The 25,415-nt window shown below is 36.5% G+C and overlaps 1 protein-coding gene and 1 pseudogene across 1 annotated transcript; both read right to left on the bottom strand.

The window, feature by feature from the left end:
• Positions 1-226: 226 nt before the first annotated feature.
• Positions 227-2,067, bottom strand: LOC113288808. The gene is made up of 2 exons (XM_026537931.1): positions 1,951-2,067; positions 227-1,531 (listed from the first exon to the last, which is right to left on the bottom strand). Exons 1-2 carry the CDS (start codon positions 2,001-2,003, stop codon positions 1,243-1,245), a joined length of 342 nt encoding a protein of 113 aa, XP_026393716.1. The 5' UTR covers positions 2,004-2,067; the 3' UTR covers positions 227-1,242.
• Positions 2,068-2,526: 459 nt separating this feature from the next.
• Positions 2,527-6,101, bottom strand: LOC113286030 (annotated as a pseudogene).
• Between the last annotated feature and the right edge of the window lie 19,314 nt (positions 6,102-25,415).

The raw sequence follows: 25,415 nt of genomic DNA, 5'->3' as shown, positions 1-25,415 counted from the left end.
TTTGGACATTGAAGAAATATTCCTATCAGGATTATTAAGAATATGGTTAAGGTTTGGGTAACAGAATTCATCTTCGTTAAGATTTTATGATTCTAAAACATATCATCATGTATAATTCTACTTACTTATAATCCTTACTCACCTAGTCATGTACCACAGATAGGAAACATTAATTTGCTCTAAGAGACCCACAGCTGTGATCAAGAATTTTTCCCCAATTTGGCCATAATAAAGAAATTAGGATATGAAATTAAGATAAGGTTTTTGTCAATTAAGATAACAGAACCGTCTATCGAATTCAAATTGCAGATATAAACCATCATACTCCATACCATATACGATTCAAGATAAACCCTAAGTCTTTAACAAAAACTAAAACCTAAATAACAACAGAAAATAAAACCACAAACTCATACTATGTCTTCAAATTGACGAACCAGAACCACCTCTTCTTCAAAAGCTTTCTTCTTTAGACAACTTCATCTGTTAAGATAATGGAGGTGGGAAAGAGAACCCAATTCTCTTCTCTTTCTGAACCCAAAAGATGGCTGCACCTGGTGCAGTAGAGATAATCACCAGGACCTCGAGTTATTGTGGGAGGACGGCTTCGGATCATCAGAAAACCCTGGATGTCTGCATACTCTTCAACTTCTTCTGCAGCAGCCAAACGATGTGCACCATCTCGATTTCCACAAGAATAGTATGATTTGACAATGATCTTCTTTCGCTTCTCTGCCTGCTGAATGGGCCCCTTTCCTTCGAGCACGAGCCTGGGGAAGCGCTGTTTGAGAGGGTACGAGACATTATAGGGACTAGAGGGACTAGCATGTTTGCCCTTCTGAAGAATGTTCATGGGCCATGCCAACATGGGCTTACTAGGATTGGACGGGCCATTGAAAATCAAGAGGTTCAACCACAAATCATCAGTACATCATCAGAAAACCCTGGATGTCTGCATACTCTTCAACTTCAGCTGCAGCAGCCAAACGATGTGCACCATCTCGATTTCCACAAGAATAGTATGATTTGACAATGATCTTCTTTCGCTTCTCTGCCTGCTGAATGGGCCCCTTTCCTTCGAGCACGAGCCTGGGGAAGCGCTGTTTGAGAGGGTACGAGACATTATAGGGACTAGAGGGACTAGCATGTTTGCCCTTCTGAAGAATGTTCATGGGCCATGCCAACATGGGCTTACTAGGATTGGACGGGCCATTGAAAATCAAGAGGTTCAACCACAAATCATCAGTACATCATCAGAAAACCCTGGATGTCTGCATACTCTTCAACTTCAGCTGCAGCAGCCAAACGATGTGCACCATCTCGATTTCCACAAGAATAGTATGATTTGACAATGATCTTCTTTCGCTTCTCTGCCTGCTGAATGGGCCCCTTTCCTTCGAGCACGAGCCTGGGGAAGCGCTGTTTGAGAGGGTACGAGACATTAGAGGTACTAGAGGGACTAGCATGTTTGCCCTTCTGAAAAATGTTCATGGGCCATGCCAACATGGGCTTATTAGGATTGGACGGGCCACTGAAAATCAAGAGGTTCATCCACAAATCATCAGTACATCATTAATTAAACAAACAAGAGATTACTACTAAAAACCTGACTTATTAAACAAGACATATCAAAACTGAGTGCCGATCGGAAAAAAAGAACCCACCAGAACTGAAAAATCATAAGTATACATACACATACATGATCAAAACCAAAAAAAAAAAACATATCAAAAGAACAAAGACACATAAACCCACTTTGGGTTTTCCAAAACCATATCTGAGATCTATTAGTATATCAAGTACAGACAAGTCATATCTATACTTTACAAACAACAAAAAAACACAAACCCACTTTCGGTTTTCCAACAACAACCATATGCAAAGATCAAAAGCAGAGAAAGAGTTATCCTTCTGTTATTATCTATATCTATGAAGAACCATAGTTATTACCTCTTATCTTTCTCGAGTTTTCCTTTCCCAAAACATCCTTTGGCTAACTCCATTGTATCTTCTTCAAAGAGTGCTCTCTGATCAATCTCTCTCTCTCTCTCTCTCTCTCTATCTTTCTTTCTCACACACTCTATGTTCTTACCAAACTCCTCACAAACACTGTTTTATAGACTAGTGATGTTGACACATTTGTTTGTTTGCTCTGCTTCCGATTTTTATTTTAATTTTAATTTTTTGATAAGAAAATTTAATTTAAAATTTATTACAAGGAAAAAGGAAAACAAACGGAAACATAAATGGGTTTTTTTGTTTGTGGGTGTGTTATTTTGCCTTGCATTGTTCAATCTCTCATCCCAAACCTTCACACCTTTCCACCAAACGAAGGGTTTTAGCATCACCCCAAATCACAATAGCTCCCAAAGAGTTTCATGCTTGATCCAGCTTCTTATACTTTCTCGACAAATCAGTTGTTTAAGAGAGGGAAATTCACTGGAGATGATGATAATAAATTGAGGGGTTTTGTTATCGGAACTGGAGCTAATTGCACACACCTTAGAGTTTCGTTGTATACTTCTTTAATTTCAGTCAGTCAGATTCATTGGATGGAAGAACACAGTACACAAAATATAAACTAAATTTATTTCTCCCAATCTCTCAACTCTGCAATGTCTCATGTCATTATCGTACACCTGGTTGGCAAGAACAAAAGATAGCAGGAATATTCCCAGGAGCAATACACCACTAGACCTCACAAGAATAATATCAGTGACACCATCATTGGAGAAGTCTTCACTTATCAGGGCATGAGAGGGAGGACTAGGAATATCAAATCTAGTTAATATGCTTCCTCCAGGAGATATCACCAGTGCTTCTTGATCCCCTGCTGCAAATACGATGTCTTGCTTGTCGTACGTGTACATGTAAAAAGATTGGCTTCAGTGTCCATCATCCCTGACGGAGATGGGAGATTAGACCAAGTTGCACCCATTGCCACTGCCAAATAGCATCAGGCAAGCTCGGGGAGTATGAAGTCACCTATAAACAAGTAAGGGATTTTTTCATTAAGCCCCGAGAAAACACAACAGTCCAAAAATATGCTGACAAAAGATGATATGAAAAAGTATGTCGGCAATAGATGATGACTAGCTTACCTCCCCATGATTTGTTTGGAAGATAACATCACCATGGCTTCCTCTCCGATGCTTATGACCATCGTTTGTTTGGATGAGAATGGGCATTGCTACCTCGAGCGATCTTGCATCGGGAGCTCCACTGGCGCTTTTGGCGAACTCTCCATGTTGAAATAAATTAAAAGGGGAATGAAGAGTTGTTCTCTAACTGGTACACCACCAGATGTTGCAACTGCCACAACAAAGTTTTAGCACCTCCATTGATCCACTAATCGCAGTCTGCTCGGCCCCATTTCCCCCTACAACCTATGAATAAAAAGTAGGTAATTTCTTCTAAGTTGGCCATAACAGTAGGCTGTTCATCTTAAGCACATTCACCGCTTTAAAGTTCAGTAAAAGGGTCTGTGCTTTTAGGAGCATGAAGTTCTATTTTCTATGTTTAAATTCAGCAGCACAAACAAGGGCCTGGAATTCCAATTTCACAGATTACACATCCCAAAGTGGAGGGGTTTTCCCAAGTGGAGTGGCAGACGGGCATTTATTTTCATGAATCCGGTTGTCATAAGATGGTTCTTTAGATTGGAGAAGGTAGGTAGGAAGGTGGAGCAGGAGAAATCAGAATCCCGCTCATATGAAGTACATAATATTTGTAATGAAGGCATGAGTTAAGATTCACCAGCTGGTGATAATACTTCTAAACAAAAGCAGTCAAAACAGCCAGCAGTGAAGTAAGAGAGTACCTGAACATGATCTAAGATTCCATCTCCATTGATATCAGCATGGAGGCCGCCTTCTAAAAGATGTAACTGACAGCATCAACATGACAAAGTATATGTCAAACAATAAGAGTCATCGGACTAAAACCATTGCAGACATAAAAACATTATGGAAGAAGAATATATTCCAAACACAGATCTGTGGTTTTGTAATAAAAAGGGAGAAGTGCCTCAAATATCAGCTTCTCAGTGTCAATGCTGTACAGCAATAGCCATAACAAGACAAAGAAGAAACAGAAGCATTTATAGGTTCACTCACCTTACAAAAGGTGCGCCTCAAATGAAGAGCTTCGATGCCTTCTTTTTGATGAGCAACGATCACATTAGGAACCCACCAGAGTTTAGTGTAGTTTGTTACTGTAGGAACATATGGCAGGCGCTGGAATATTTATGTTGACCAATCATCAGAAAAGTAATCTAGAAACTAAAATGTTGTTGAAAATGTACCAAAAAGCTCCATTACCTGCTTGGTTTTCACTGGACCAGCGTATTTTGTAGCCTTCCCGATGAGATGTGGAATTTTGTTAGTTTGGTCCTTCCCTGGAGGATGGTGTTCCTCAGTCCCTTGATGATTCAATTTGTTTGTCTTTTTGCCAGGCATCTTCTTCAATGTTTTCCTTTTGTGTCTTCTGAAGTATGCCAGCTTAAAAGAGGCATCCTCCCTTCTATCTTGATTAGAACAATCGCATCACTGAATTAACTATCGAGCTTCAAAAATATATAGCATGAATATAGAGGAGAAAATAAAGTAGTTCATTTACCCAGTGATGCGGCATGACTCCATTCTCTAAATTCTCTGCATTCAAACTATTAACATGTTTTGGGTAAGACAATTTTGGAAGCAAACTATTCATGTGTAAATGTGATCTCAAATCCAAAAGTAGTTTAACCAATAAAAAGCAGTAACACTTCACAGAAACCAAATAACGTTCCCACTCACTTATAGAGTCTATATTATATTGATTACTGATGTATTTAATATCCCAAGGATTTAGCAGGCTAGCAGCATTTTCTAAAAAGTGAATTTAGCGAACAAACAATAAGTAAACTGAAACGAAGCCAATAACTGGGTGGTCTAAGCCTTTTGTATATCAAGATGCCATGGTATTGTAAGCTCAATCAATAGAAAATGACTGGTAGTCCGCTACAACAAGAGGAATGGAGGTGTCCCAGATATTTTAAAATTGGACCCGTTAATAGGTGGTTTGACTAGTTACTCAGGCAAAAAACAAACAAACTTGTGCATCAATTAAAAACTGAAAAGCTGCACCAAATGCTTCTATACGAAAAAAATCAGTAAATCTATGAAGTTAACAAAATCATCCATAAAACTGCCTTCCAAAAACTATTTAGCAGTTAAAAATATCAGCAAAGTTTAAGCCTAAGATGCATACATCACCAGGTTGACGGCAGTTTAGAAAATGAATATCAAACTTGTAGTTATGTTGGGAAGCAGTTGCGATGCATCTGAAGAATGTGCTTCGATATTCTATAAAAACCGCAAAAATTTAATTTGATAAGTATGAGAATGATAATTGCTGCATTACATTTGAAAGTTTCATAAGCAGACCCATCCATAGTTGAACACAGAAGAATGAATAGCACGTGAATGCATCAGCTATTTCAATTTATTAGTTTTGAGATCTCAGTGATAATTATTCACAAGTATACAAGTGTGAGTAAGATGAACATTAAGATCATTCTATTTGGGCACAAAACACGTGACAAAAACTCAATGCATAATCACCTGCAAATCTGTCTCCCATAGAATTTTCAGGTTATGATCAAAACAAATCACTTGACCAACCTGAAGTAACAACTACCAAGACCTTCTTATGAGCTTCTCCTTATCTGTGATGCCGATCAATAACACCTGTTTCCATGTCTACTGCACGTCTCCCAGACATAACATGTATCTTATCAGGAAAAAGAGACACCTCCGCGGGCACATGAGCTTCACCAAATCCTTCATCTACACTCCCTAATATGTGGTGCCAATACCTAAAAACATGCACAATTACAACACAAAAATATAATTTTACACACTACCTAAAATTCACACATCCAAATGAAACCATAAGTCAAGACTTCAACAAAATACATACTTGAATCTTGGCATCATGACTGTATCCACAAAAACTTCACTCCTCCCATCACCATTGGAGGAGGTAATCTTTCAGCTTCATAGCTTATAGGATAATCATCAGATAAATGAAAGTTGAAACCATGCTTCCATAAACGAAAAATCCCCTTAATGCTAATCATTTCAACATCAAAAAAATCACAAAAATTAAAAACTCCACCACTGTTATCACTTAAAATCAGTTCTCTTAACTACAAATTATTCTAATTTAAACTAGATCCAAATGTTAAAAAATGAATCAATCCAAAAATAATCACCACAGAATATTGAAAATTTCTTCTTCTTCTTCTTCTTCTTCTTCTTCTTCTTCTTCTTCTTCTTCTTCTTCTTCTTCTTCTTCTTCTTCTTCTTCTTCTTCTTCTTCTTCTTCTTCTTCTTCTTCTTCTTCTTCTTCTTCTTCTTCTTCTTCTTCTTCTTCTTCTTCTTCTTCTTCTTCTTCTTCTTCTTCTTCTTCTTCTTCTTCTTCTTCTTCTTCTTCTTCTTCTTCTTCTTCTTCTTCTTCTTCTTCTTCTTCTTCTTCTTCTTCTTCTTCTTCTTCAAGCTCAATGCCCCTCACGTTCTGTCTTTCCAGTTCCACCACTGGTACCTTTGCCAACTATCATTTTGGACCCCTACTAGTCATGCAGGTTCATTTGTCCGATCATAGACGGGAGTATGGGTGGCTTACTTGCGTTGTAGCCCCCTAAAACTTGTAAAACCTTAATTGGAAGGATTTCTTTTTAGCCTAGCATTTTTAGGGGCCACCCAAAAGGAATTAGGGGCCAATAATAAAACAAAATAGGGTCACCCAAACCTAAATAGAAACTAGCCTTTATCTCGCGTATTTCATAATGGCAAAATAGCCCTTCAACAATCGGTAGTAAGTGCGTTACCTTAATCTCCGAATATACTCAATTTTCGAATTTTGTTACTACCATAATCGGTAGTAAGTTTGACTTCCGAATGTATATTGGCCCTAAAATGAGATTTTGTCAAAATTCTAAAATTTTTGTACTTTGGTACTACCCTAATAGGTAGTAAACTGTGTTACTTTAACCTCCAAATATAATAAATTTTCGAATTTTAGTACTACCATAATCGGTAGTAAATTTAACTTCCGAATGTATATTGGTCCCAAAATATGATTTTGCCAAAATCCTAAAATTTTCGAACTTTGGTACAACCATAATTGGTAGTAAAATGTGTTACTTTAACTTCCGAATACACTCAATTTTCTAGTTTTAGTACTGCCATAATCGGTAATAAATTGAACTTCCGAATGTATATTGGCCCCAAAATGTGATTTTACCAAAATCCTTAAATTTTCGAACTTTGGTACAACCACAATCGGTAATAAAATATGTTACTTTAATTCCGAATATACTCAATTTTCGAATTTTGGTACTACCATAATCGGTAGTAAATTTAACTTCCGAATGTATACTGGCCCCAAAATGTGATTTTGCCAAAATCCTAAAATGTTCGAACTTTGGTACAACCATAATCGGTAGTAAAGTGTGTTACTTTAACCTCTGAATATACTCAACTTTCGAATTTTGGTACGACCATAATCGGTAATAAATTGTGTTAATAAGTGATGCTTAATATCTACCGATTATGTTCACGGCTCCAAATTCAAAATTTCAAAACTTAATAAAATTTCGAAATTTTCTACTTTCACAATCGGTAGTTAATGGTGTTCATTATCTACCGATTGTACGTAACTTTTAGTACAGAGAAATTGAATTTTTGAATCACGAATAATCGGGAGATACGATCAATTTACCTACCGTTTATGGTTGCGGTTCTTAAGAAATGAAGAACATCAACCATAATCGGTAGGTAAAGTATACTATTACCTACCGATTATGTTTCTGCTACTGTAAATTCAAGAACATCAACCATAATCAGTAGGTAAAATAGATTTTTATCTACCGATTATGTCTCAACTACTGTAAATCCAAGAAAATTTTCTGATCAAAATTTTGATTTCAAGTAATCAAATCCTAATTTCGAATCGCAACTATTATCATCTATTCGTTTTGTTTGTTTAACTCATTTTTTTTCTTTTGATGTTTTAAGTTTCAACTTTAAGGTTACTGGATTTTGAGTTTTAATTTTAAACAATTAATCATAACATTTGTTTGATCGACGATCTTTGTTTTTGATCAAAATTATAATGATGAAAAAAATTTTGATGAGTAGAAAAGAGAAGAAGATGAGGATATAAAATTATAGGATATGTGTTTAGATTTGGTATAAAGGTGAGGGACAATATAGAAAAATCTCTATCTTTAAGACACCCCTTAACCCCCTTCAATAGATGGGAATAAAAATATGGCCTCTTATTCCTTTTGAATGACCCTTAAAAATGCTAGGCTTTTTAGACCACGGAACACCCCTCGTCCACCTATTTTCGTTAAGAATCTTATTGCTGGGGCTTTAAAAGGGAGGGGAATTTGGGGGTTTATGGGGTCATGAAATAACAATTCATAAATCTCCTTATCCTGGTATTTTTGTAATACCCATTCTATCTGTAATATGATTAGTACTAATTATATTGATTAAGCTAACTAATAAGTATTAGTGAATGAATTAGACAATCAAATGATTAATCTTTTGGAAATCAAAACTTGATTTTCCATGATTTTGATTTTGATTTTGAATAAGGAAAAATGGTGATTTTGGTGAAATTTTTTTCAAAAAATTTGAAGAAAAATAATGAAACCATTCGTCACAAAACTCGTGATAACCTTATAATCAACTCCCAACATTAACAAAAAAAACGGCTGGAAAGTGAAAAACTTCTGGCTGTTATTCTTCCCAGAATATCCTGAGTCTGTATTACGGCTGGGATAACATAATTTTCCCGTCCATAACTGAATATGTAAGCTGAGAAATTTTGATTTTCAACATGAATACATACTACAATTGAAAATTAGCAATATTTTCATTAATTAGACCACAATAAAACCCATTACATACTTAATAGATCCCCATTACAAAGTTGGTTTTAATAACATCCCTTTCGATGTATTAAGAAGTTTTTGATGATGGCGAATTGAGCTTCCAAGTTGAAATTATAAACTTTCCATTTTCTCCATTCCTTCTTAGCTTGAGCTGCAACTTCTCTATCAGTCTCACCTTTAAGTCGAAGTTGGTTGCACATACGACGTAAAGCCATATATTCTTCCACTTTTTGCGTATGTCAGAAAATCGAAGATACAATTCAACCACATCACGGTTGTTAGTGTTACCTGTTTCACTATAAAAATTCTCAAAAATCTTACTCCAATACGATTTACTTGGTAAACCACCTTTCCTTCGTTCTTCTCCGCTCTTTGGTTAGCATAGTACAAAATTTTTGCAAAGAGATAAGTCTTCTTCCAAAGTAAAGTTGGGTTTATTCTTTGAGTACATTTCATTGAGTTTGTAGGAGTTTTGGTGGAGATTATTGATGTAGAAGGTGTAATTTTGTTTTGGAATGGATGGTTATATGGAGGTGGATTTATTTCAAGTTTAAATAAGTGGTTGAACAGCTAGAACCTTCTTTAGATCAGTCTTCAAACAGATCTATTTTTCAAAATTCAAAAAACTAGCCGATATGATGTGGTATTCAAAATTATAGGTATTTAGGAAAATGGAAGGTAGACCCAGCCGTAATTCTGTATAAACCTGTAGGGTTTGTGGTGTGTCAGATTTACGGCTAGGTATTTCCGGCCGTAAATAATAGTTGTTAGTTTTTTTTTCAGAATTACGGCCTGGATATATAGCCGCAACAAGGAGCCATTTTCTTTTGGGGTTATCAGAATGATACACGGATAGGAAATTCCAACCGTAAAACAGTTTACGGTCAGGAACTTGAAAGGTCGACCAAGCCGTAAACCAGAGTTGCAAATTTATGTCAGAATTACGGTTTGGAGTTTTAACCGCAAAAACGATACACGGCCCGGAAATATAGTCGTAACCAAGACTCATTTAATTTTTGAGTCTCCAGAGCAATACACGGCTAGGTATTTCCTGGCCGTAACATAGTTTCGGTTACTTTTCCTAACCGTTTTCCCCATAACGGTCGGGAATTTCTAACCGAAATTCTGTGCAAGTTTATTTGACAAGAATTATATGCACTTTTAGCTAGTTTATGTGCACAAGAATTATATACACTTTTGGTTGCTTTGAAGCATCGACCTAGCCTAAAGTGCACAAAAAATTAGTAAATCTTGATTTTTTTCTCAGTTTTCTTATATTAGACAAATGGAAAGACTAACATTCATTCATACATGAAAAGTTATAAAAATTCATCCATCCAAATCCATAACCAAACAAAAAAAATAGTAAATAGACAAAGTCTTAGATAATAAAAGATCGATGAAGTAAAATAATAAAAAGCGAGTAAATAATCATTCATTTCACTTGATGCCTCCTCCGAAGGCGAGCGGATAAACGAATCCAAATCTTCCTCTTTCTCATGTTCCACAACTTTTTCTACAACTCTAGATTTTTCACCTCGACCGCTGCCACCTTGAATTGGAGTCTTTTTACCTCCACTACGTCCACCTCGAGCACTTGTTCCAGCACGGACACCTTTTGCACTTGTTCCAGCACGGAAAACATTGGGGGAGGTGTCCGAGTCGTCGCTAGAGGAATGAGACCTAGCCCTTTTAGCTCTCCACGAGGTCATCTTCATAAGCATATAAACCTCCATTGTCAGTGATTATTATGCCTTTAACTCGATTCCGGAGTAATCTTTGTTCAGGTACCGTTAAATACTCACCCATATTAATCATATGGGTGATGTCTTTAACCACCCAATTAACTCGTTCAACCTATTTTTTAATATCAAACACACACACTCTAATTATTCATACATAATTAAAAAAAAACATATACAAACATAATTAGTAGTATACGTACCACCCTATTCTCCCATTCTTCTTGTTCATTCATTGATGTCTTTGATTTTGAACTTTCTTTCTCTGCATTCTTGAAATGTCTCTGCGCCTCCGGATCCAAATTTTCCACATAAGGATGAGCCCACTCTTGATACCATTCCATGTAATTCACATATGCTTGGGAAGTCCCATGAGAAGCTTCAAGCAGTCTTCTACTCATTTGGTTTACTTCTTGGGAACGAGCATTCCAATGCTCGATCAACGGTGATGTTTCATAGTTCAATATGACATCTTTGTCCTTAAATTGGGAGTCGGCTAAGCTCAGTTTAAAAGGAGTTTCTTTAGGTACAATTTTCTAGACAATACCGATTTGGCGGAGCGTTCTACGAGGATCTAAAATGACGAACCCAGTTGCATGAAACAAATGTCCCGTATAGGTCGCCACATCAGAAAATACTTTATTACCAACTTCATCTTCTCCATCCTCATCAAGTTTCAAATATGGATCAAAAACCACATCTTCGATTGTCAAAGCATCCAACTTTTTCCTCATTTCGACCATTTCCGTCTCTTTATCCTTGTGTTAGGTCCCTCCAAAGGGGTATCTTCCTCCTGTAGGTTTTTCTAGAGGTCATTTTGTATCCCGAGTAGGCATCAAACTTTTAAAATGGTCGTAAGCCCATGACTACGGTAATATATATACTACATTACACACAAACCAATATATAAAAGTAAAATAAATAACATTCGTTATATTAAAACAAAAAAAATACCTGGATAAGAGCAACACATCCCGTAATTTATGTTTCATTCCATCTAAAAGCTTTGCAAAGACTGTCCAACACGCTAGCAAGGAGGGTGGTGGCCCACGAGTACCTAGGTACTTCCTTTATTTCCGGATCGAGACTGAGAGTCTTCAACCACTGCAAATAACAATCATTTACCTTATTTCCTGAGAAATCGGGGAAAAATACGGTCCCAAGAGCGTGGAACAAGTAAGATATAGCCGTATGTCTAGCTCTTTCTGCATCTATCACCAACTCTCCACTAGCAGTCTTGCAGTCAAAATCTTCAAACTTCTCCCTCAGACGAACCAAATTAATCTTCCTTACCATATTAATTGTTTCACTAAGTTCTCCCGGTGCACTAAATTTCCTTTTAGCTCTAGGCGCGGCTCCATACCCTATCTCAAACTCTTCTTCTGCTTCATCTTTGCCCCACCCAATACAGTCCTTCGCCAAGACACAAAGCTGATCAAAAGGCATATAATTATTGAAACCCTCAAACACAGCCTTTCTTTCCAAAGCAAGAACAATGATTTGTTTTACATCATCCGGAGTCATAGTCATCTCGCCGAACGGGAGAAAAAAAGTCATAGTTTCGGGACAGAATTTTTTCTAAAAACCAAAAACTGTCACAACATCACATGTCTTCTGCAAAGCCTCGATTCCAGACCATAACCTCGAAGCTTTTACCAAATCTATCACATATGGATGCTCATTGTCCAACGGCCAAAACTTTCCTTGTTGGTGCTTTAGTTTAGGGACCGTTTTATCCGGGAACTACAAGAATAAAAAAATTGGTTGTTATAATTAATAATCCATAATAAAATGAAAATAACATATATGTAATTTGATTTATTATATTTGTGCCACATAGCCTAGCAGCCCATGAATACGGGTAACCAATCAAGACGGAACGATCTCTTGGCACACCCCAATATCTCCATTCTTCTTGGGAGGTAAAGGCACCATAACATCAATCACTTGTCTTGCCATTTCTTTTGGTGGATACTTATTCTTTACCTCCTTCTTGTCTTCCTCAACTACGGATTTACCTTTATCAATAAAAGCACCACTAAAAGTGTCAACTTCAGTTCCTCCAGTAATAACAAGTACACCTTCATTTCCTCCATCAACTCCAACTTCAGTTCCTCCAGTAACAACAACTCCAATTTCAATTCCTCCACCAAATCCAACTTCAGTTCCTCCATTAACAACAACTCCAATCAAACTTCCTCCATCTGTGGGAACTACAACTTGACTACCTAAAGCACTTCCAGTTCCAACTTCATCTCCTCCACCTTCATTTTCTCCAGCAGTCACAACTCCACTTGCATTCCTTGCGTTTGCACCCAATGGTTTTGCGTGACGAGGTTACGGAGTCGGTCACTACGAGGTGTTACTTCTTGTGATCTTTTTTTGATCTTTTATTTTATTCTGTTCAAAGACAAACAAGGACAAAAACCAAAAATAGATAAGCAAAAACGGCTGGGAAATTTTGACAAAACCGAACCGTGACACTCAAAACGGCTAGGAAAATTGGATAGTCCAAGACACAACAAGAATTACGGATGGTAAAGTTAGTAATCGACTTAGATGAGAAACAAATAACGGATAGGAAAACCTATACGCGGAAATACAGTTGGTTTATTATTCAGCATAGTACCACATACAGCTAGGAAATTCCAAGCCGTAATTTATAAGCGGCTAGGAAACTAAATATCATGTTCAGGAAACAAAGTTACAGATAGAAATACCGGTACGTAAACTAAACTACCAGTGAAAAAAATTCGAACACAGGAGAATATACGGTTAGGAATAACCTAGCCATATACAACTTGTTGCGGATAGGATTTCTCCATCTCGTACGCATGGACTACTTTACGGCTGGGAGTTCTTAGATATCCCAACCGTAAAGATTAAAAATGGATGGGAGTTCTAAGATATCCCAACCGTGTAACATATAAACGGATGGGAAAACAATAAATCCCAACCTTGATACCTATTTACGGCTGGGAACACAGGAACTCCCGGACGTAAGCATTTTCAGAAACTGTTTTTTCAGACCTAAATTTTTTGAAACCTACTGAATAATCAACGCTTAAATAAAGAGCGGGTTTTTCAATTCATACCTTATCGTTGTCATATCAGGAGTCTCGGTGGCTGGTGCATCACCTTCATTCACTTCTTCTTGATCTTCAGTTTCATCTTCATTTGATGGAGTTGGTTTCTCTGTTTCAGAAGGAGGTAGATTCGATGAAGATTGACCTAGATTTTCCTTAGATTTCATGGTTTTATACAATGAATTTAATCGACGAAGAATTTTTTTTGAATCGAGGATTAATCTTTTCAAACGAAGAAGAAGAAGAAAAGAAAGTGAGGAGGAGAAGAAGAAGAAGAAGAAGAAGAAATCGAGTGAGTGAGGGGAGGGACGTTTTTTTTTTTCTTTCTTTTAGTTTTTTTAGAAAACTTAATATCTTTAAAAAAATTCAATCGTACAAAGCTTTGGTGGGTAACCTAGCAACAAGCTGTGCCCCAACTCCCTTTTGAATAGCAACACCTAATCTATGGAAAATAGATTTTCAGTTTCTTTTTATTTAATGATTTTTCAGATTTTTTTTTATTAGATTAGGTAGTTAATGAGAGGGTAGAAGGGTAATAATCTAAAATGATTGAGGATATTTTTAAACTTTTACATAAATCTGATCTCCCCCTATAACATTTAGGTTCCACTTAGTAATTTAAGCCCCCAAAGCCACATCCCCTACATCCCCAATAATAGGATTCTTCGTTAATGGCCAAAATATTTTATTTTTCTAATCTCTAATATAAAAATGTGTTGTCTTTGTTTTATGATAAGCCAAAATATGGATGAGATTGGGCGGACGAGTTAAACGACTGATTAGATTTTTTTTTCTTTTTTTTCATAAAAAGAGGAAAAACATCCATATATTCATTCATAAATCTGATTTTGGTGATAGTCGGAAAACCTTACAACATTTTTCAAGTTCATATTACAATCATCAAATCTATGGTGTCTCCCCCAATTCTTACCAACAAATCTACCCCTTCAAACATTTCAACCATTACAGAATTTCACCAATAACAAACCACATCAGGTGGACAAACTATACAATTAAGTCTAGCTTGCATCACTGTGTTTAACAACAATGGGATCTTAATAAGATCCAACCCATTTTCCTTAAAAGCATTAATTAGGACCGAGATTCATTACCAAGTCTAATTAGTGGAGTTCTTTATTTCATTAGTTGGGTTGAGTTCGTTCGGACACATCAGGTGGCCAAGCTAGCTAAACAAAGCTAAAATTCATCACTGCACATAGCAGCAGTGGGACCTTGGTTAGATCCAACTAAGTTTGTCTAAGAACAGGTGAATCAAAGTTATACCAACTAAGATTATCTAGGTAATAGTAACTAAAAGTGTCAAAGTAACGGGAACATGAACATAGGTCTTCTGAATCGGTAACAAGAGGTTTGAATCGGGTTGAGTCGGGCTGAGTCGGCATGGGAGTTTTGATAACAGTTTATGGAGCTAATGATGCTGATGATTTTGATCTTGTTGGTGATTTTTCTGTCTTTGTTACTAAGGTTGATGATGTTCTTGTTGATGCAGTATTAGATTTCTCTCTATATAGAATCATAACACAATCCTGGGGCAAACTCTTCATGTTTGAAGCATAAAAGCAAAAACCCATAGCAATAAACCCAAAATTAAACTAGAAATAAAACCCTAGAAACTATTACTAAGGCTGCACACGAATCGGTCTATAGTCCATGTACCGGACCGGAACCGAACCGGAACCAGAGTAGTCGGTACAAGGACCGGGAATGAATTATGAGAACCGGTGTATAGGTATTGGTTCTGGGTAGATTCCCGGCATGTACCGGACTAAAAGGACCGGTTAATATGAGCCTTTGATCTTGTGATTGAAGTTAATCATAGCCGTCGATCTAATATATTGAAGCTATCTTATCTATCGAGTTATGTATCACTCATCATTATTCTTCTTCTTTTTTCCTCTGAGGAACATTCGTGTCTCTGCTGTGAATCTCGCTCACCTTTTCTTGTTCTTCACCATCTCTGAATCAGTGAGTCAGCAACACCGCCACCACCTTCTTTGTTAGTAATTGCATGTTTGAATTTTTGTTGAATTGATTTAGGGTTTTATTTGGATTGATTCAGAATTTTATTTGAGATTGATTTGAATTGATTTATGGTTTGAGATGTAAATGGAAATGGAGTTTGGCGGTTTCGTATGCAACCCAAGATTGGATCGAATTGCAGCTACTACTGTGGTACAACTGCCCTTGAATTGGGAGATGTTTGAAGGGGTACTGTTTATTATGAGCTCAAGCAGTTGAAATTTAGAGTTAGGAACTGGAATTAGGGTTTGTATCTGTTTGAATTTAGAAACGAGAGAAGATGAATCTCTTGAGGGGTTAGATGGGAGAAGATGATGGTCGATGCCATGATGATGACAAGGAATGAGGAATTGGTGGTTGATGTTATTAGTAGATGGGGTAAGAAGAACATGAAGTGAGATTAAACGGTTTGCTATGAATTTGAGGCTGGTTTGGAGAGAGTTATGGGATGGTTGATCAACAAAAAACTGAAGATTAATGTTGTTATTTTTGAATTTGTGGTCGATGTCAACTTATTTAGTTATGTACAGATTGAGCTACTGTTGTTACTACTGTGGCTGCTGTTGATTTTAAAGATTCAGATGGTGTTTGAACTCAAGGAAGAACTAAGTTTGCAAATAAATGGTTGCAGTGAGTTCTTCGGATGGCTCGAGTATTTGGTTGTGTGTAAGTTGCAAGGGAGTGAGCTGTACGCACTTGCAGTTGAGAACAAAGAATGTGTATAAAAACTGCAGATACAAGAGATAGGTTAAAAACCCGGTACCTAACTGGTACCGGACCGGTCTTTCAGGTACATGTACAAGTCCAGGTACAGGTACCGGTCCTCAAAATGAGGTACCAGTCAACACCATGTACATGGACCGATTCCAACATAAAACTGGACCGTATCGGCTCATGTGCAGCCTTAAATATTACTGTAATCTAAGAAAGAGGATGAAAAATCAAACCTTCTAGAGAGAAAACAGTAAGAGAAATAAAATGGGGAGAAAATCTAATAATAAAACCTAAATCTAGTAACAAATCGAAGAGAAAGATTGATAAAGAGAAGAAGAAGAATTTTAGGTGTTGATCGACTCAGATCTGTCCCCATGGGAGCAAATCTGAGCTGCGGCAAACTAGGGTTGGTGATGGGTTTCTCTTATGGCTGTGAGAAAAGGAAATAGAAAGAGAGAAGATAAAGTGGTTTCTGGGAAAATATACGACTGATTATACTGACTGGGAGGCTTATAATAAGCCAAAGGACGAATGAAATTAATTGGGTGGCTTCCGACGTCTTTGATTATACCTTGGCCCACTAGCTCTTTATCTTTCCTTGTCCCCGTAATAACTAACCATGATTTTTCCAGTCTCTCGCTAAGTACGTATGCCAACATGAACACCTTCCTAACTTAAATAGATTTCCTAATCTAGGAAATAACATACATGATCTGAACCCTGTTTTTTAATGTTATTATTGAAATTATTTTTTCGTATCAATCTAATAACACACTCCCTCTGTTTCAAAATAATAGAGTAGTTTATAAATGAAACCAACCTATTATTTTGAAACGGGGTGAGTAGTTCTAAGCCGCATCGATTGAACAACATTTTATTTAACATCTGATATGTCGATATATGATTTTTCTAAAAATTAAATTTGGTCAGTATCTTCCTTCCTCATACTTTTAGTTAGTTTTCAATAAGGTGTTTGTTGGCAATCTTGTGTATATATTGCAACAATAATTAGAGAAAGAAGAAGAATGCAAACCCATTTAGATCAGACCAAAGTCGAGGCAAGGATTACATCCTCTAGCTTTAAGACAGATTCACCTCGCACTGGTGCTTACGGACTATCGATGTCTGTCTCCCAGGATATAACGACTATCTTCTCGATGTAGTAGCACTTCAAACTTCGAGAAACGACGAGCCAAAAATTTAGTGATAAACTCTCTTTAATTGACACAAACTCGATCAATGATTTCTTGTGAATGCAATAGAATGATTACTATTTTTCCAATTGATGATTCTAATCCAAGTGTGCAGGGTATTTATATTGAAGCATCGCGATGCCCCATGGAGTTTTGTTCAAGGGTTTCGTATGAAAGGTCAAGTCCTTTCATGTTTCTGATAACCTTTCGTTTGGTTTCCAAATTGAAACTAACCTAACTAACCGGATCAAAAACTAAGTTGGGATAAACTCATTAACTCCAAATACCAAATCCATTAGGTACTAGACATGGATTTTCCATTCATCTACGAAAATTTGATCCAAAACCCATCCATTATTGAATAACTATCGGGTTTACTATACTGGGTCAGTGTGCCAAACGCTTTGAACTGTCAGTTTTAAGTGTAAACCAAGGCAACAACTACAATTTATTTCCTCACCAAGTTGGTTCTCATGGTTGTGTACGTTTCGGCCCTGAACAATTCCTGGAATTCATGTAGCGCTTTTAGATGAACCTAGCCTATCAAAGGTTCTCACGGAAGCAGCTACACTTCTCACTTCATATAGGTGATTTCCTATTAAAAGTATTCTGCCATACCCTATTTGGAATTTCCAAATCTTAGGAATCATTAAAAGCAATGCTTATCCTTAAATTAGCGACATAATGCACTGTTCATCATAGGAATGGTAGAAACATATCTAGAGTTATGTTCCCAAGTGCTTCACATGAGAATCGTTCTTAATTTTTGTTTTCCCCTTGAACCTAGATCTTGAGATCTCCAGTCAACTAGGTTGGGTTTCCCTTAATAAGATTTATTAGATGTAGGATTTAAGCCCATTCCCCTCGATGATGCAATTATAAGCTCTCTCTAGAATTTGTATATTTTGTCGACTTGATACAATTTTCAAACACCACTTCTTTTATATGCGCGCATTTGAGAGCAATTGTTTTATGATACTGCGTTGACCTTGGATTTAAAGGAACGTGAAAAAGTGGGGGTCTAACAACCACACCCAATATTTCGTTTAGGAAATCTGTATGGTCTAACTCCAATATAATTCTTAGAGAACCAACTAATAAAGCGATCTCTATCAAGAAATATATCCAAGAGTTATATCATTGTTTTTTAATGTAATTAGAAAATCAAACAGATAGAAATCCGTGAGCCTGATTAATATAAGAAACAACTTGAACGGTATCAAAAACCAATATCCAAGTGTCAATCAATTCAATCAACAACCAAAGGCCGGATTCACAATTGAATGAACTTACGCACAACCTGTGATGTTTCAATTATATAAACAAATATAATGCGCAAAATAAATAACACAGACACCAATAGTTTTGTTAACGAGGAAAACACAAATGCAGAAAAACCCCGGGACCTAGTCCAGATTTGAACACCACACTGTATTAAGCCGCTACAGACACTAGCCTACTACAAGATAACTTCAGACTGGAATGTATTTAAGCCCTAACCAATCTCACATTGATCAAGGTACAGTCGCGTTCCTTACGCCTCTGAATCCTAGTAGGTCTCTACACACTTGATTCCTTTAGCTGATCTAACCCACAACTAAGAGTTGCTACGACCCAAAGTCAAAGACTTGATAAACAAATATGTATTACACAGAAAAGTCAATTGAATAGATAAATATGTCTCCCACATAAATACCTATGAGTTTTGTTCCATCTTTTGATAAATCAAGGTGATCAGGAACCAATTGATACACCAGACTTATATTCTTGAAGAACATCCTAGTAATATCAATCACCTCATAATAATCTTAATCGTATGGTAGCGAAACAAGATATTGCGGAATCACAAACGATGAGACGAAGATGTTTGTGACTACTTTTTATCTTGCCTATCGGAGATTAAATCTCGAGCAAATCTTAGAGAAGATAATACTCAATATGATAGAATAAAGCAAGATCAGAACACGCAACAACTGAGAAAATAGTTGGGTCTGGCTTCACAATCCTAATGAAGTCTTTAAGTCTTTAACTTATAATGGTTTTAGGAAAAACCTAGGTTAGAGGAAATCGACTCTAGTCACAACTAGTATCAAACAGGAGGTGTGGGGACTATTTTTCCTAGTTGCTAAAGTTCTCCTTTATATAGTCTTCAAATTAGGGTTTGTAATCAATGCTACCTTGGAAACAAAGCATTCAATATTCACTGTTAGATGAAAACCTTATTAGACTCAAGCTAACATCTTTCAACCATTAGATCAAACTTAGCTTGTTACACACACAAATGAAAAGTGACTTCATTTAGATATGGGTAACCGTACCTAAACGTGTACACCTTGTTGGCTCAACAATAGTTAACCGAAGTTATCCATATGAACACTTTAATATCAACCTTGTTCATATTAACACAACTAGTTCAAACGACTCAAATGAAACTAGTTCTAGAGTTGTTCAATTGTTTATATTCTTATAGAAGTATACAAGACATAATTGAAGCAAAATCGATTTTGATTCACTCGAATAAATTCATGAACATTATAGCCATGGTTTGTAAAACATTGTATTCCTTAATTTATAAATGTATTAGTTCATGAAAAAACTGATTTTAGAACATAACCTACACACGTATGCAAACGGGTACGCATACCTAAGAGCCGGACTTGGTATGGGTTCGCCAGTATGCGAACGGGTACGCATACTGTCGTACACCACCAAACTCAGTTGAATTCCTGGACTTGAACTTACGCCTGTGCGCATACGGGTATGCATACTAAGTTCCCAGACTTCAACTAACCAACCAGTACGCATACGGGTGTGCATACTATGGTTCCCGGACTTGAATATCTTGCAACAGTTAGCATACAAGTACGCAGACTTTGTTATATCCAATTAATGGTTAATTGTTCTAAATTCCAATTTTAATCATTGAAACATTCTTAGAAGACGAGAATAGCTGTCTCACATAAACTATTAGCTTCACAACAATTTTCAAGTGATCGAATGATCAATACGAAACATTCTGAGTCTGCACCAAATGATTGTCTCACACAAAGCATATAAGATGTTACCAGGCGATTTTCACATTATCATATTTCTCCTTTCGTCAAGAATATAATATGAACTTGGTTAAAGCGAAAGCTTACCAACACATATTTCGAGAAATATATAAGCGAGTTAAACTCATCTCGAAATATCAAATGTGTATATAGTTATACGACTTTTGTATCAAATAGGAGATAGAGTAGATATACTTTTGAGTGATACATGAGTTCAAGTCTCCACATACCTTTTGTTGATGTAGTTCCACATGCTCCCCTTTGTAATTCTTCGTCTTCAATCGATGAACGTCGTGAAGTCTAAAGCTCAACTACACATTCTATCCTAATCCGAGACTTAGCTATAAGTAATATGGAAATCAAGACTTATAGTTTTGGTAACTAAACTTGACAAAACAGCTTGAGATAGCAACGCTTGCGAGTTCGACCGAGGAGTGCTCTAACAATCTTCCCCTTTGTCAATTTTAATGACAAAACTATCAATACATATGGACTACAAAATAAATAAACTTTGTAGCTTCTCATTCAAATGCTTGATTTCCTTGGTTCTTCAACATCACTCGAAATCTTCATCACTTTCAAGTACTCCAGTGATTTTGAACGTGTTCAACTCAGCATCATAGTTGTTGAAGATTCCTTGTCATAACAATGAGAAAACAGTAGCTCTCAATCATTTTTATACAGTGTTATAGTATTATTATACATCATCAAAGTCCAATTGCATCACAACTTTGACAACAATACTATGATGATATGTATGACTCCCCCTTAGTCAATACTTCATCTCACAATGAAAACCACTCCCCCTTACATAATGATCCTTAAACTATATGTATTTGTAGTGTGAACTACACAATAATTCTCCCCCTTTTTGTCAATATAAATTGGCAAAGGTAAAAACTAGCGGGATCATAATGAAATTCTCATAGAGATACTTCATGACTAAAATAGAACATATCAACTTTGTTTCGATGATTTCACATAGTCGAAACTTAGTGTATTCATCAAGGAGTTTATAAAGATCCAAGATAACTCCTAAAATATTCCACAGCCGCACTCCCCATAAATATTTGGCAATTAAGCACAAGTTCAATAAAGAACTCTCTCCCATAAAATGCCATTCCCGAAATAACAACAAGAGCGACCTTACTTTTACAAGAAAATAAGGATTTTTTGGACATTTACAAATTACATGAAAAATGAATTTGTATACCGAAAACTCAATTAAATTAACCATAAGAGAACCCATGATTAATTTGATCGGAAATGCTCAACATAAGCGAACTTACGGAGCCGAAAAGTACTTACACATAGAAGTGGATCAGGGAAAAATCAATACCGCGGAATATTCAAAGATTCATTTTATTTTCATCAATATTTGCATAATGATATCATAGACTTAATCTTCGTTATCAAAAGTTCTGTTAGAGCATATCTTGGTTGAACCCACCAAGCGTTGGTATGTCAATTTCGATTATCATATTTTAGTGAATCAAAACTCAATTTAAGAGTCGCTTGATTATGTACTAGAGTCAACTTCGTATAGGTTAACTTGAAAGTATTAGGATATAAGACATTATAAGTATTGCGAAGACTTGAAGATGTGAAGAAGCAAGGAGCTACAACGAGAACATCATCCTTCCACTTGAGGTTAGTGATATTTGACTTGAACTGTTTCATTCCCTAACGTATCTTTCAAGTTGTGCATATTGGAAACAAAATTGCGAAGCATGTTTGAACTCTAGATGGACATAATATTAAGGAATAGAATACGAGGTTTATTGCTTAACCATTGAACTTTGTAGATAAGACATCGACATAATCGTTTGAATTCTATTGTGATTATATATAGGTATGAGGTGAGGATTTCAACCTAGGAAACAATGTTTTACATGTATTTTAAGGAAGTACATTCATGAACTTGTTTTGTGAATCGAAAAGGAAATCGCTGGGTATTATTGGTATTGTTATTCATTGCATATCTTTTGGACAACCAATATGTGTGATTAGTATGACCGTTCATGAATTGTTTATGTTCTTGGTGAAACTATTCACAAAGGCCTGACTTGTGTATTGGTATGACTTTTATTAGTGAAACCGATTTTAAGTAATCACCTGAGATTATATGATCGAGTTTGTGATTTTGTAGTTGACCGAATCTGGGTAAAGGGGAACCGATCCTAGTAAGAGGTGCAATACATCACAAAGGGGAATCGATCCTTGTATGAGGTGAAGCAGGTTTATAGCAGAAAGGGGAACCTATCCTATGGACATGTACAACACGTTTTTAGGAAAATGGGAACCGGTCCTTGATAGACACATTTTTGTGTTTAATTTGATCTCAATACTATATATTGTTGGCACTCGAGTTTGTACTAATTTTGGTGTTTTATGTGTTTGTAGGCAGCTTTGGAAAATAAACATTTTTTGGAAAATTCGGCTCGAAAAGTTGGTAAAAGCCCCGGAGGACACGTGTTATTCGGACTCTCACAGTTGGATAAGGGGCACCTCAATTACTAAGGGTCACCCCAGGTCACCCCAAAAGGCATCTTCTATTCGCACCCCAGTACAGGATTAGGGGGAGGTCATCTTCTCCATTTGAATTTTGTTTTTGGCGGGAAAATGGAGAACACTTCTGCAGATTTTTGATCGAATTGTTGAACGTGTTCTAGGGAGATTCAATGGCTGATTTTTGGTAGATAGTTGTGATATGGCCTATTAAACACACTGTGGGCGTTTGGTTCGACCAGAATTGTCTAGAATCATCTAAACAATTCACGGGTTGAAAACAGGGCAGTTCGTGTATATCACGGGTTTCACGTGATTTGGAGAAGATTCAACGTGTTTTGTGCGTGCATGGAAGACCCTCACAGCCTGTTGGAGCGTGAAGGAGTTAAATATGGTAATTTGGAGGCTTGAAAACGCGTGAGAAGATGAAACAGGAAAGAAAATATTTCTAGAAATATTTTCTTTACTGCCGAGTTAAAGAGAATTATATGGAGTGAATGAGCGAGATTCGATGGGTCTGTTGGCTATAAATAGGTTGCTGGGGTTGAATTGAAAGGGTTTCGAGAGTCTGGGGGGATGAGGAGAGCCAGAGAAGAAGAAATTCGAGTTTTCCCAAACTCGGTTTCTGCTGCTGCTGCTGCTGCTGCTGAAGAACATGAAGAACACGAAGAACGGACCTGCACCAACAGTCGTTTTTCTACAGTAATAACGACTCACACCTGTGGGTCGTACATCAGCCAGACTTATTTGCTACAACGTTTGCGACACAGCTGCAACAGTCTTATTTTGTCACTGAGGGTCGTAGTTCTCTGGTTTGTAACAAATATAATTGTTACAAACCCGGTTTTATTGTATTTCTCATATTCTCATCATTTGTAAACCATTTTTGAGCATCAATGAAATATTTTGAGAGGTTTTCCAACATGATGAACGGCTAATTCCCTCGTAACCAAGGCAATGGAGGAAGCTATTCACGCAACATAAATGGGTAACTATTTCATTTAATTATATAATTCACCTAATCGCTGTTTTTGCAGAGTTTTAAATTATTTGAATGATTGTCTTAATTATTTGTTATTCAGTTTGATAGGTTATGCTTGGTTTAATCTCTTGATAATCTATGCTTAAGGTTTACAAATAATGTTTGAGAATCTGTATGATTGATAGTGAATTAAAGATAAAAGAGGACTTAAGAATTGAATAGAGTTTTGAAATATTTATCATTCAATTTTGCATAATAGTGGAATCTAGTTTCTTGGTTACCTCTCGCACCCATTGTTAATATTTTTGTATATATAATTTTATCAAATCTTTAAATTTAATCTTCACAAGTCCGAGAGTTTGAACCTCATTACTATAACATCATCAAAAAATATTATCATTTTGGCGCCGCCGACGCGGATTTGTGCTTAGGTAGAATTTTTAGGTTTTTATTATTTTTTATTATTCCATTTGTTCTTTTTACGTCTCTTTGGTTGTGTCTTTGTATTACAGATTTGAAGTTGGATACTAAAGACCTTGGAATCAAAGCTTAAAGCTAAAAGAGAAGGAAAAAAGACAAAGCAAAAAAATAAAGAAAAAAAGAGAGAAAAAAAAAAGAGAGAATTATTTATTTATTTTTTTAAGAGACTTTCCATTTTTTTTTTATTTTTTTTTTGTAATTATTATTATTTATTTTTTTGTATTTCTTTTCATTGGACTGGACTTTGGACAATTTATTTTAATTTTAAACCCTACGGAAGGGTTATATAAAAAAAAATTAAATATAAATTGTTTGCAGGGAAGGACGACGATTACAATATCGTCTCGGCTCCTCGGGTTCGCACAATGACACCGGAGTCAGTGGCCCGAGTCGACTACAGCGGTTCTTCGCCCGTCTGGTATGGGAGGTAAACTTCTAAACACCCGCGAATCTCCTGTCAGCGGGTTTACTGTCTGCCTTAAGGTGATTATATGTTGAGGACTGAACCGGCTGATTTAATTTCCTAGTAAAGGGAAAGAACTGACCATATAAGATAAGGGTTCGGATTTCATCACCGTTCCCTTCTTGCCCGCCTTAGGTAAACGAAACCTAACGCGAACCGAAGCTTAAAATTTGATTAGAACGAGACCGATAGGGTAACGAGCTTAGT

The sequence above is a fragment of the Papaver somniferum genome, chromosome 6 (genome assembly GCF_003573695.1).
Source record: "Papaver somniferum cultivar HN1 chromosome 6, ASM357369v1, whole genome shotgun sequence".
Classification (NCBI taxonomy): Eukaryota; Viridiplantae; Streptophyta; class Magnoliopsida; order Ranunculales; family Papaveraceae; genus Papaver; species Papaver somniferum.
Note: the sequence above shows the minus strand (reverse complement) of the source record. Positions and strands in the feature narration are given on the sequence as shown.